This window comes from Hibiscus syriacus, unplaced genomic scaffold (assembly GCF_006381635.1).
Source record: "Hibiscus syriacus cultivar Baekdansim isolate YM2019G1 unplaced genomic scaffold, ASM638163v2 tig00111758_pilon, whole genome shotgun sequence".
Classification (NCBI taxonomy): domain Eukaryota; kingdom Viridiplantae; phylum Streptophyta; class Magnoliopsida; order Malvales; family Malvaceae; genus Hibiscus; species Hibiscus syriacus.
The window spans coordinates 1,266,702-1,280,361 of record NW_024063170.1 but is presented as its reverse complement, the minus strand read 5'-3'; the positions used below and the strand labels follow the sequence as shown (position 1 = coordinate 1,280,361).

Genomic DNA, 13,660 nt, shown 5'->3' with positions numbered 1-13,660 from the left:
AAATAACAAACTTTTAATGAATATAAATCAAACAAAATTTTAATAAATAACAAATTAAGTCGAACACAAAAAATTTTAACGAGTACAAATTAAACACTGTCTATCTCGAAATAGATAACCACCCTTAAGTTGTATGGAAATGGAAAGCGGAAACATACAAAATTATACCTCATTGATTTTCAACAAACTATGGTTAAGATTTAACCTAACCATGGTTAAATTCCCCTACTTTCCACTACCAGCTTCTGCTTTATAAGCCAATCAAACGTTGCCGGTGTTTACGCAAACAAATCTAACAAATCCAAAGCACGCCATTTAAGTCGGAACAAAAGATATGATGCTCCGATAACTACATCATCCCAATCCAACGGTCCATATTCCGCCTTGGCCTTATCTTGACGACGATCCAATGGCGGACAACCACTTGGGCGATAACGACAACTCGTTTTACCTCCGGGAATCGTTAGCAGCGCTGCAATGTTACTTGTCATCAGGGGAACCCCGGATGAGGAGTCGGATTCTCCCGTCGATACCTACTCCCCCGATCATTTCCGAATGCTTGAGTTCAAAGTCCGGAGGTGCGTGCGTGGCCGGTCGCATGATTGGAAGGAGTATTCGTACACTCATCACGGCGAAAAAGCTAGCCGGAGGGTCCAGAGGAAGGATCATTACTCCGGCATGTCTTGCTCCAATTTCAAGAAAGGGAACTGTCAGAAAGATGAACCGTGCGAGTTCGCTCACGGTGATTTCTAGAGCTTGCTCCACCCGGCTCGTTACTGGACTCTGCCGTGCAAAGATCGGGTTGTCAGCGTCGGATATGTTTCTTTGCTAATACACAATCTAGACACTTTTTTTGTTCGGGTTTTAATTATTAATTATTATTATTATTATTATTTTTTTTTACAGGTTAGAAATGGATCGAAACCAAATTGTAAGGGCCCAACTACAACAACATTTAAGCCCATCTAGTTGCCAGTCCACCAGGAAACAATACAGCCATCAACATCATTCAAGCCCACCCGATTCAGGCCCATAATGAAGCCCGCATGACCAAAACAACTAGGTTTTTCACCCTTAGCTCTAGCCGCCTCTAATCTCCACCGTTGGATATGGAGAAAGATCAATGGTCCAGATCGCTTAGAATTTAGAGTTTTACCCTAACAATTATCAACAACCGCCGTCAATATCAAAATCTGGTCGTTCGATGGCGCATGTGTGATGCACGCGCCAACCTTCCGTTCTCCCTATCTTGTTGAGCCACCGCCGTCACCTAGTGACGCTACCATTTTCAACCTACAGTGATAGGAAATCATCAACAACAGTAAAAGAAAAGGACAAATCAATCCAACCAAATCAAAATCCATTAAAAATTGGGTTAAATCCTGATTTTTCGGGGATTTCATATACTCCAGAATAGGGAAATCATTCCCCTATTAGCAGATCTAATAATTCCTACCCTAAAATCGCACATAAATCTATATGCAAGCAAAATGAAAAGGGGGGATTTTTTCTAATCGGGCAGAGAGAGGTTTCGAACAACAAAAGAAGAAAAAAAAATAGAAAAACCCAAAGAGAGAAAGGGGTCATTCGAAGAGAAGAAGAATCAAAAGAAAATAAACCAAGAAAACAAAAAGATTTTACCTTTTCAAACAACCACCGACGTGGGTTTCGTCGAGGCCAAAACTAATTATCATACCGAAGGTAAAAAGTCTTTTGCCTTTTAGATCTAGAAAATGGGGAGTTTTGTGGGTTTTATTGGGGCTTCAAGAAGAAAGTTTTGAGTGGTTTCTTTAGAATCTTAGGGGTATAAGAGTAAAAGAGGTTTTGTTTGTTTTTTAGCCGCCGTTAGGACCATATATTTACGGTGGCAAGATGTTTTTTGGGTTTTTCCTCGGCGGAGGATATGAGAAAGAATTGAGAGGTTGAGAGCTTTTGGCTCTCTCCCTTTTAGGCAAAAATAAGAAATGGAGCAAATGGGAAAATGGTAGCCGGTTCAGGTATGGCTTTTAGCCATATATATCGAGTGCAAACGATGCCGTTTGGGGCAAGTCTCATGCGTTTTGTAGCGCAGGGGCTAATTGCAGTTTAAGTCCTTGCTCATGTGTAATATTTTGTTTTAGTCATTAGTGAAACTCTGTGATATCTTGTTTTGAGCATCTATTTTCTATGTATATATTTAAGTCATTACCCTTTGTATTATACCATTTTCGTTAATATTTAACTCCGGTCATAATATTTACAAATCTTTCATTTCAGTCATTGCTTTGTATATTGTTGCTTTTAGGTATAATTCTTATTTACCCTTCCGAATTTCTGGTTCGTTTTATTTTGGTCCTTTGTACTTACAAATATATAAAATTGTGTGATTCATTCTTTGAAGTCTCGTGCTTGGTTATGTAAACATTTTGGTCACTAACTTTGACTTGGACTCAAACTTTGATTTTATTTCCAGTTTAATCCCTGCTGTTTTGACCATATTAAGCTTTAATTCCTGTAATTATTACATAATGTGTCCTGTTGTTTCATTTCCATTCTTACTACATTATATTTATATGTATTATGTATTATATATTTATATACTTATATATTTTTGCTCATGAATGCTTTGTATACTAAATAAATGTTTTCATAAAGAATTTTTAACACATTTTTGTTTATCCATTTATACGTATATGTTAGTAAATATTTTACTGTTAGGTTATATCATATATGTATGTATATGTTTAATTAGTTTTTCTTAATCCTGTATATTTATATATACTGATTATTTGATTATACTATTTTATCTCATTCATATTAATTTAATTTATGAATTAACCTTTGTATTAATATTGTGTCTCCCGTACTTGATTAAAATGTTTAAGCTCATTCAAACATTTTCAAGAACACACGTCGTTGAATATGTGTGAAAAACACCACTTTATAGAGGTAGTGTGATTTAATATAATATTCGAATAAACGGTGAACTTGAAATAAATATAAACGTTTATTTAAAAATAATAGTAATGTTTTAACTTGCCTCTTTTTATTTTAATTCAATTTATTGGTATTATATACATTTAGAAAAGGCAAGGGATTATATCATGCCGTTTCCGCTATTAAATTCTTATTCGATTAATTATTTTTAACAACTCAAGAAAGGAACATTCTTTTACCGATAAAAAATAATTGGGATAGATTTTATGATGGAAGATTACAAATCTCGATATTTCTTTTTAAGTTGAAGAATTTTTCTTAATAATTAATTCGAAATAGATTATTCAATAAATTGATCGCACTTTAAATATTGATGTGAATTCATGATGTCCACCGTTTACTACAATGTATAAGTGATTAAGTATTAGATTTGGGTGTTGTGGGGTTCTAATCATTTCCTACGCGTAATCACTCCCGGATCTTAAAAAATAAATATTTGAAAAAGCAAATAAATTTTTGTCTTAAAAATGATTTTTCTTAAATTTTTTTTAAAATATATTTTTAGGTATTCGACCAATCTAACTCAAAGGGCGATGACGACTCCAATTTAAAATAATTCAAAATCTCAATTTCTTAATAAAGTCATAATTATTTTTAAAATATAAAAATGTTCAAAATGGTTTTGACACAGGATCAGCTTAGGGTGGCCAACTTTGCCGATTCTCATGATATTTCACCGGCTAAGTCTTCACCGCCGGTTTCGCCTAGTGGTTCTCTCTGTTCCTCCGCGCCGTCTATTGACAGCATGGTGGCTTCTTTGAGGAGCATGCAGCTTGGTCAACTCAAGTCTCTGCCGCCTTCACCTGGTTTCGGGTCTCCCGGAAGGGCAGCGACCCGACCCGGTTTATGTAGCCTGCCTAGTACTCCGACCCGGAACGTGTCCCGTCCTGGAATTGGGTACTTCGATTTCTGGGATGAAGAAGAGCCAGCGATGGAACAAGTTGAGTGGGGAAGGCATTTTCGTTCAAAAATGTTTGAGAAACTGAGTAAAGAGAACTCTTTAGAGACGGTCAATTCGGGCCAGTGTTACGAAAATCCGGTCTTAGATTGGGTTTCGGACCTGGTGAACTGAGTCAGCTCGCTCAAGCTAATCATCGTCTTTATCGTTTAGTTATATTTTCTCTGTAACTAGTACCACAAGGATAAGAGAAAAGTAGTATTAATGTATTATAGTAGTGTTGGAGATTACGAAACTTCTTCAGAAAAATTAATTAAGAAAAGAAGAGGCTTGTTCAAGAATCAGACAATGGTTTCATTATATGTTTATTAATTATTAATTATAATTAATGTAAAGTTATAATCTTCAGTAATCAGTACCATAATAAATCAATGTAAAAATGGCATAACCATGTATGTTGTCAAGTATTAATTATATTACATAAGGTTATAACATACTCAATCAATGTTTGTGTTTACAATCGTTTCACGTATTCTTATGAAAGCGGTTTAAAACAAAGATCGGATCATGCTTTATTTAGATAATACTCCTAGCATTTTTAAATGATTTAAAAAAAATTAAAGTACACAAATGATCTCTCAAATATAAATAATGTTTTATTAAGTTTCTTAATTATTAAAAATCACAAAGTGATATATGATTAAAGAATTATTTTAATTATAGGAAGTTATTTTGTTAAGTCTCTCAATTGTTAAAAATTATAAAATAATTTCTCGACTATTCATTATATTTTAAACTCATCATTTCAAATTAAAATATTAATGATAGTTTGAGTTGAAAGTTCACGTATCAACTGAGATATGTAGTCATTTGAGATTACGAGAACTGAAATATATAGTCATTTGAGATTATGATATCAAATTTTATCATATATTAGTTAACATATTAGCATACAACTCAGATTTTTTTAATGAAACAAATCTGAATATTTCAAAAGCTCATTAAAGCTAAATAATACCAAAATCTCATTATCTTTAATTAGCTGACAAAATTGATGTTTAACTCGATCACAGTGAACAGAAATATCGTAAACATTACCAAAAAAGCATGAAAACAGGCTTAATCCCTTGCAGTTTCAAACAGGACTTGTTGCCTTCTTCAATCGCATGGCTCTTACTTCTCAGATGAGTTCGGACCCCTCTATTTGCCAAATCCGACCACTACAGAACCCAGAAATTAAGACAAACTACTCGTCAATATCAATACATACACAAACGAATCCAATTTGAGTATATAACACCACAGAGTAAACGTAATGAAATGAGAGAAAGAAAGAATAAAGACCAGCGGTGACGAAACGGCGGTTGTATTGCATCCTCTTGTAAGCGCGGCCACGGGGCTTCTTCTTCTTGTCTTGCTTCGCCACTTTAGGCGTTTGGCCTCTCACCTTACCGGCACGAGCTAGAGATCCGTGAACCTTACCTGAAATGATCAATGAGAATAATCAGTGGGAAACAGCAGTAAGTAGTAAAAAAAGAAAGCCAAGTGAGGTAGCTTCGGAGATTTACCCATGGCGGAATCGTCAATAAGATTGTCCTTGTTGCTGAACTGCTAATTTTTTTTAATCTCTTTGGATCTGGTGGTTCACAGCGAAATATCAGACACAAGTGTTAGTGTTTTAGTGACTGTATATAATGTTTGATTAATTTGGGTCGGATTAAGATCCAAAGTTCTAATGCTTTATTTTATGAATAAAAATAAAGTTTTATGTTATTTAAGGGTAAGTTACGCAATTATCACCTAAAACTATATTTTTGATCTATTTTAGTATCTAAACTTTTAATGTTTTCAAAATCATGTCTAAAGTTTAGTTTTTGTTTTATTTTAGTACCATCGTCAAAATTTAACGTTGAGATTTGGAAAAATTGAAAGTTTAGGTACTAAAACGAATCAAAACTAATAGTTTAAGTATTAAACACATTAAGTTTTTAACATCGAGATGCTAAAATGAAATGAAAACTAAAATGTAGATATAATTTTAAAAAAATTAAAAGTTTAGATACTAAAACTGATAGTTTCAGTGGCAGAACTCAATATTTTATTTTGAGGGGGCCATTTGAAAATATATATTAACTAAATTATTTTAATATTTTTGTCGATGTAGATTATATATCAAAATATCATACAAAGAATTTTTCTAAATTATTAAAATTCATATATTTACGTAAAATTTTAAAGAAAAATGTGTCTAGTTATTTTTGTTTGCTCATGATTTCACAAAACTTGCGATCATAAAAATATATCAACTTAATTTTATAATAAATAATATACTATAGTGTATAGTTAATTCTAACTTTATACAATCATATTAGTTTAAAATTTAATATATACATTTTTAAATACATTTTAATTATTAGTTTAATTTTATATTAAAAGATTAAAAGTTATCATTGAACATATATTATCTTGTATTTACTCCAGATTAATAAAAAATTCCATTAAAATGGTTATTCTATCTATAATTACTTGGATTTTATCATTTGTAATTGTTCTTATTGTTACATTTATACTTTCACTTATAACACTTAAACATACATATGTTATAAATTAATATCTGGGACCGTTTAATCATCAAAATATCATAAATCAATAAGCACACAACAATTTTTGTAAAAATCAACGAAAAATTTCAATCGAACCAAGTCTTAAATCCATCGTTGAAATATAAAATTGAATTGGGCATAGAAGTGTAAACAACAATAAACCAAATATACGATGAAAACATAAGTCTCACAATTCAAAATCGAAAACTAACCAAGACACTGAAACCTAGATGTAAACTTGTTGGTGAACAAAATGCAATCTTTTTTAAGCTAGAGATCAAAAGATCACTCATCGTCGTCGATGGCCTTGGTGCCCAAACCTTTGAGTCCTTCAGCTGGGATTTCAGCAACAGTTACTAGAGAGTAAAGCTCTTCCTTTGCATCTTCATCGTCGTTTCTCTTTCGAGCTATGCGGACCCTAATCCTTCTCGGGACACTTCGGATCCCTCTGCTCCAGATGTGCTTGTTTAGTTTGACATCAACTCTCACGTCCTTGGTCCCCATGGCTTTTTCTGCAAACTTCCTTATCTCCTTTATCGCCTTGGGTGCTTTCTTCTTGAATGTGCTGTTTCCAAGATTACCAAGTAGATTATTGAAACATATGTCACTCGACTATACTTGCTACCTACTCGGATTCGATTAGGAAAAGATTAAATCCTACTTGATCAGTTGATCCTTTTCAATTTGAGATAAAACTTGAGCATAAATTATCGGGCTTGAAGCAAAGCATAAGAATAAAAACTCAAGTCTAATAGATAAATGAGCTTAATCAACACTAAGTGAACTTGAGCAATTCGATTTTATCTCAAATTAAACTCAAGTCTAATATGATTAAACCTATTTCCAAACAATGTGATACTAAGTTGAATGAATAACTTCTTATGCCATCGAATTTAAAAGCAGATGTAGTTAAGATTAATTCACGAATCTATAGCTTCTAACAGATGAATAACATCATGAATCTAAACCTTAAAATCCACACTTCTTATTCCCATGAAAGAACATTGCTTAGACAATTAAATTCATGATCATAAACAAGGTAAACACGCAAAAACAAGGTCGGTTTAACAAAAGGGATTGAAACAAATCATCCAAATATTGGAGTGAAAAAAGTAATAAACTAAGCAAAATTCTAATTTAGAACCACACCAAACAAAGATCCAGAAAGCAAATACCAGAATACTAAGAATAGAAACGAGAAGCGATCAATGTAAGGAATGAAAATTCTGTAGAAAGGAGCGAACAATTAAAAATTACCAGCCATGGAGACGCTTGTGAAGGTTGATAGTGTATTCTCTCGTCACTACCTCTTCCTTCCTTCCCCTTGTTTTCTCAACCATTTTTAATGCACAGAAGTAAAGCAGAAAGCTACAACAGAGAATAAGAGAGGCAACCACAGGAGGACGGAAGGAAATATATTGATTCCTCAATCTAGGGTATTCAGAGTTCGCCTGCTGGATTTTGGGTTGAAAATCTAACCCAAACCATCTCTTTAAGCCCAAACCTCTTCTTTTACACAGGCTTAGATTTAGAAGCCTTTTTACAACCCACGGAGTTGTATATATTTATTCGTTTGATATAAAAAAACCTATTAATATTACATAAATATATTTTATTAATTGTATATAAAATCAGAATTAGATGAAATAAATAAAATAGACAACCGTGACGATGTCCGGTGATAAAGGTTTCACTAAATTGAGTATGGGGAAAATGTTACTCCTTAAAATGACGAGGGATATTAATTTCACACTAAAAATGAAAAAGAAAATCCTAAAGTTTTTTTAATAGGTTAAGTTGATTATAAAGTAATATTTGTTATAAAGTATTCTCAACTATTTGACAAGCTCAATCACCTTTATAATCATTGGTACTCGAACTCATAACTTCTAGAAACAATAATTATTTTTAATCGCTGAGATAAACTAATTTGTAAAAAAAAAAAAATCCTAAAGTTTATAAACGGTGATGTAGCCCACTTTAATATACATATCTTTTAGGACTAAATAATAACCGCGTGACATGATAAAATAAAAGTAAGTTATCAAATTAATGACAAATCAAAATTTTCAATAAATTAATATCGGTTTATATTCAAGTCCCAATGACAAGAGTAAACTGAAATCAGAACCAATGATGCTGTTTGGACAGAAAGGAAGAACAAGAATTCTTGTTGTTCATTGAAAAACACCACAATAGGTATATTAAAATTGGAATCAAAAATAGAAAAATGCTCCAGAACGTAATTCAATAAAGTCTGCATCTAATGGAACAAACAATCTACCTACAAATGACAAGTCCTGATCAATGAAATTCGAAGTTGAGAGATCAGAGTTTATCATACTTGATATTGTCCAACTGCCTCAGTAAGATAGCCACAGCCATACCTTTCGTCATAGTATCCACCGCCGTCTCAATTGTACATTTCCAAGAAAATCCAACTTTCCCAATTCTTGTACTTTCTTTATACAAATCTTGAAATCTTCATGGCATTTTACGTTAGAAAAATGACTCATATTAATCTAAGATAATAATAATAATAATACAAATATTATTATAATCAAGAGAATACAAGGGATAGAACCAATTTACTCTTTCTTATCTACAGTAATAATTTGAGACGAAATTAATATGAGAAAATAATACAAAGAAGGTAAACTCCTTTAAATAAATCAAAATAATATAGAAAGAAAAATATTTTTTTAATATTTTGTTCGGTTGATCAGAATCAATTGAGGTCTATCGCTATACAGTTTCCTTAAGACAAATTTTCAGCAACTCCGAGGTGCTCGAGATCTTTTGGTCATCTGTCTCCCAGGATACAACAACTAGATAATCATCTATAGTAGCACAACAGTAAAGATCATGAATGATCATTGCCTTCAACTATCACCAAAAAACTAAAGAGGAGAAATAATATTTCATGTGAAGGAGACAAAATATTTTCAAGGGTAGAAAACTTCTTATATTATGAGTTGTGAAAAAACTGAGAGATTTGCTCAGTATTTATAGGAGAATTTTGAGAGAGTTTTTCTCCAATTAAATATCTTTTAATATTTAAATTTAAATTTAAAGTTTTCTCCAACTAAATCTCGAGATCTTATGTTATCTTTAGAATTGTATCTTTAGAATTGTACAAGCTTCTCGTTGTGGCTTACAACCATCAAACACCATTGAATTTAAATTTAAAGTTTGACTTGGAACCAACATTCCAAATCACGAATTAGGTGAATCACTGCGATTACCCGTTATTCCGTTTAACGTGAAATAATTCTAAAAATAAACCAACATTGAATTTTGATTTATTCAATTAACATAATTTAGTCACGAACTAAAATTCTAAAACAAACCAGTAATAGAGTTGTTAATTCCCACGATTTCTATGAATAGAAATCAAATAATTATGTTACGCGATAAAATTAAAATCTCAATTGATTTCAAATACAAAACCAACGATTCTAATAAACATAAAATAATTCTTGTTTATTTTCGATTTTGTTATCGAACAAAATCAACATTCTAAAACAAAATTTGTACCGTAGTTACTTCCACGATAATTTATGTTACACAGATTTGTCCACTTTGAGATTTTAGTAATCCCGAAACGTATTTGTTCGCTTATATCGTTTTCCCACGATATCTAAAATGTTTTAGATTTAAAGAAAGGTAGAAGAATAAGTTTCGAATCGTATCGGATTGAAGGAAAATATTTAAATTTCACCTACCTGATTAACTTCATCGTTGTTAACCGAATCTTGAATTCTTGATCATTAACTTCACCGTTCTTAATCAAAACTTTAACCGTCAAGATTCAATGTGTTCCCCACAAACTGCGCAATCACAAAGATCTTGCAAAGATTTTTGGAATCCAATTATCTTTGAATTCCTACACACAAAATAATGGAGTCATATCTCACATTAAAAATTAAACTAAAAAATTATTTCTCAACATTTGAAATTTAGAGAATTCAAAATTGAAGAAAACTTACCTTTGGCATAAATTTCTCTTGATTTCCGCTCAATATTTATTATGTCGAATTTTTCGTACTTTTCTTATGCACATAAGGATTTTTCTTATGCACATAAGGATTAAACTCAAATGAGTTGTACATGATCTTGGAAAAATAAGAATAAAATAAAATATATCTTAAGATTATTAGAAAAATGACTCATATTAATCTGAGATAATACTAATAATGAAATAATAATAATACAAATATTATTACAATTAAGAGAATACAAGGGATAAAACCAATTTACTCTTTCCTTGAGATTATTATCCACGGTAACAATTTGAGGCGAAATCAATATGAGAAAATAATTCAAAGAAGTTAAACTTCTTAAAATAAATTAAAATAATATATAAAGAAAAAAATTATTTTTAATATTTTGTTCAGTTGATCAGAATTAGTTGAGGCATATCGTTACACATTTTCCTTAAGACAAATTTTCAGCCACTCTGAGGTGCTCGAGATCTTTTGGTCATCTGTCTCCCAGGATACAACAACTAGATCATTAGCTATAGTAGCACGACAATAGATATCACAAACGATACTTGCCTTCGACTATCACCGGAAACTAAGTAGGAGAAATAATATTTTCTGAGAATGAGACAAAATATTTTCAAGAGTAGAAAACTTCTTGAATTCTGAGTTGTTAAAAAACTTAGATATTTACTCAGTATTTATAGGGGAATTTCGAGAGAGTTTTTCTCCTACTAAATCTCTTTTAATATCTAAATTTACGCAGACAATAATATCTTTTAAATTTAAAATACTAAACGTGAGAGATTTACTCCACCCAAATATCTTTTAATATATAAATTTAAGGGTTAGAAAGCGCCAAAAGGGATACTGATTTGAGAGGAACGAAGGTAGCTCTCTAAACAAGGATCGATACTAAAAGTCTTTTTCTCCCTCACCAAGGCTCCGAGAGGACTCAACAAATGGGTTCCAGGCTCACGTTTTGCTTTATGTTTGTGTTTTGTCCACTTTTGGTCACTAATTTAAAAAAACATAAGATATGATCACTTATGTTTTTATTTAATTAAGATGTGGTCACCCCAAGCTAACTGCCGTTAACAGTAGTTAAATATTTTGATATAATCACACATTTGGTCCATGTTATTCACATATTCTTTCAATTTATTCATACTTTTAATAAATAAAAATAAATTATATATTTTTAAATAAAAAAATATTTCTAAATTAAGTTAATAATAAAATATATTTAATAAGTTAATATAAAAATATTTTAAATTAATATATATAGATTATATATATAATCCGGGTCACGGGTACCCGATTCATATATTTTTAAATTATATTATTTTTAAAAAAATATATATTAAAATTCTAAAATTCTAAAATTCAAAAGTATATAATATATATAATCCAAACATAAAGTTTAAAAATTCAAATTACATAATTGAAATAAAATTTATTAAAAATTAAAATAAAGAAATATAATTAAATTTCAAATGTTTTAAATTTAAAATAAATATTTTAAAAATAATTTAGAACGTTGATGTGAAATAATTTAAGATATTAAGAATGTAGAACATTATAGTGTAAAAAATTTAAGAAATTAGGATTTTAGAATATTAGAGTAAAATAATTTGAGAATTATGAATAAAAATTTAATATAAAATAAAATTTAAAATAAAAATAAATAATAAATAGGGTACCTAATCGGAGGGTACCCAGTTAACCAATATTTTGTGACCCATGCTCGACATAGAAACCCGAAAAAATAGCGGGCCAGGTACTCGACCCGAAAAATCGAATATATTTATTATAAATACATGATATTTTTTAATTGGGTCGGTGGGTCGATGGGTCATGTTAATTGGGTCAGGTATTTTTTAACACTTCTACGTGGCATGACATGTGACATCATTCAATTAGAGGATTAAATTTATTTTAATTTATTAAAAATATGACTAAATTGAGAGAATATGTAAATACCAGAGACCAAATGTGTGATTATATAAAAAATATTTAACTGTTGTTAGCGGCAGTTAACTCGGAGTGAACACATCTTAATTAAATAAAAACGAAAATTACCATATCTTAATTAGATAAAAACAAAAGTGACCATATCTTATGTTTTTTGAAATCAATGACCAAAAGTGAACAAAACATAAACATAAGTGAACATCTGTGTAGTTAACCCTAAATTTAAATAGATAATAATATCTTTTAAATTTAAAATATTAAACAAATATACATTCCTTTTATTATTCAAATAAAAAATAGTATTTTAATTTGAAATACACAAAAATATATAATTATCTTTTAATATTTAAAGTTAAAAAAGTAACATATACAATTTTAAATTAACATATTAAAAGAGTAATTATCATACTAATATTTAAATTAACCATATTTTTTAATTTACAATATTTAAAAAGACTCTAAATTTAATATAAATATTAAATACATCAATGTAAATATTTAATTCACTCTTTTTTTCTAACAAATCATACCTTAAAGAAGAAGAGGAAGAAATTCATAATCGAGCAAATAAGTGGATGTAGAATGCAAATAAAATGATGAACGAGAGAACGGTTCGACTTTTTTCTCTCGATGCATTCGTCATGGATCTTGCAGCAAACGTCTAGATCGTCGCACGGTTTTTCTCCAGGACATCCGGACCACCCTACGCCGCAATATTTCTCGTATCGGATCTCAATCGCTGCGTTAATTCAGTAATTAGTCACGAAAAAACAAATCAAACCAATTGAAGTGATTGGAGAGGAGAAGAAAAAGGAGATTACCATTATAATTCTCAGCTGCGCAGGATCTGCTACATTTTAACTGTGTAATTTTTTTTAATTTGTTGTTACGACTATTATTATTTAGGAGTATAACAATATTTTAAAAAATCTAAAAATAAGGATTGACTGATTGATCATTGGAATAGTTCTCAGATTAATTGGAAAAAGATAGAGATGGAGTTTTGTGGATAGTATTATACCTGGAAATCATTATTGGTAGCAGACACGACCGATACTACAAGGAAGAGAATGACGACGGCAAATGTTTTTACGAAACGCACTGCACTGCCCAACGTTCTATCGCCGTTTGGTCGTCCCATATAATAAGCCTTTTCTTCTTCTTTCCGTTGTGCTACACGTTTTCGTAAAAAATTGTCCCTTTCAGGTGCGCGCTTCGAAATTACT

The 13,660-nt window shown here is 30.8% G+C and overlaps 1 protein-coding gene and 2 pseudogenes across 1 annotated transcript; 1 reads left to right on the top strand and 2 right to left on the bottom strand.

Moving 5' to 3' along the window:
• Positions 1-334: 334 nt before the first annotated feature.
• LOC120169241 lies at positions 335-4,052 on the top strand (annotated as a pseudogene).
• Positions 4,053-5,047: 995 nt separating this feature from the next.
• On the bottom strand, positions 5,048-5,515 carry LOC120169243 (annotated as a pseudogene).
• Positions 5,516-6,707: 1,192 nt separating this feature from the next.
• On the bottom strand, positions 6,708-7,896 carry LOC120169242 (60S ribosomal protein L31-like). Its single transcript, XM_039177437.1, has 2 exons — positions 7,735-7,896; positions 6,708-7,042 (listed from the first exon to the last, which is right to left on the bottom strand). Exons 1-2 carry the CDS (start codon positions 7,815-7,817, stop codon positions 6,763-6,765), a joined length of 363 nt encoding a protein of 120 aa, XP_039033368.1. The 5' UTR covers positions 7,818-7,896; the 3' UTR covers positions 6,708-6,762.
• Between the last annotated feature and the right edge of the window lie 5,764 nt (positions 7,897-13,660).

Coding starts and splice junctions, on each gene's coding strand:
- LOC120169242 (XM_039177437.1), bottom strand. CDS start 7,817: ATGGTTGAGAAAACAAGGGGAAGGAAGGAAGAGGTAGTGACGAGAGAA. Junction 7,043..7,734: donor CACAAGCGTCTCCATGGCTG/GTAATTTTTAAT, acceptor TCTTGGAAACAG/CACATTCAAGAAGAAAGCAC.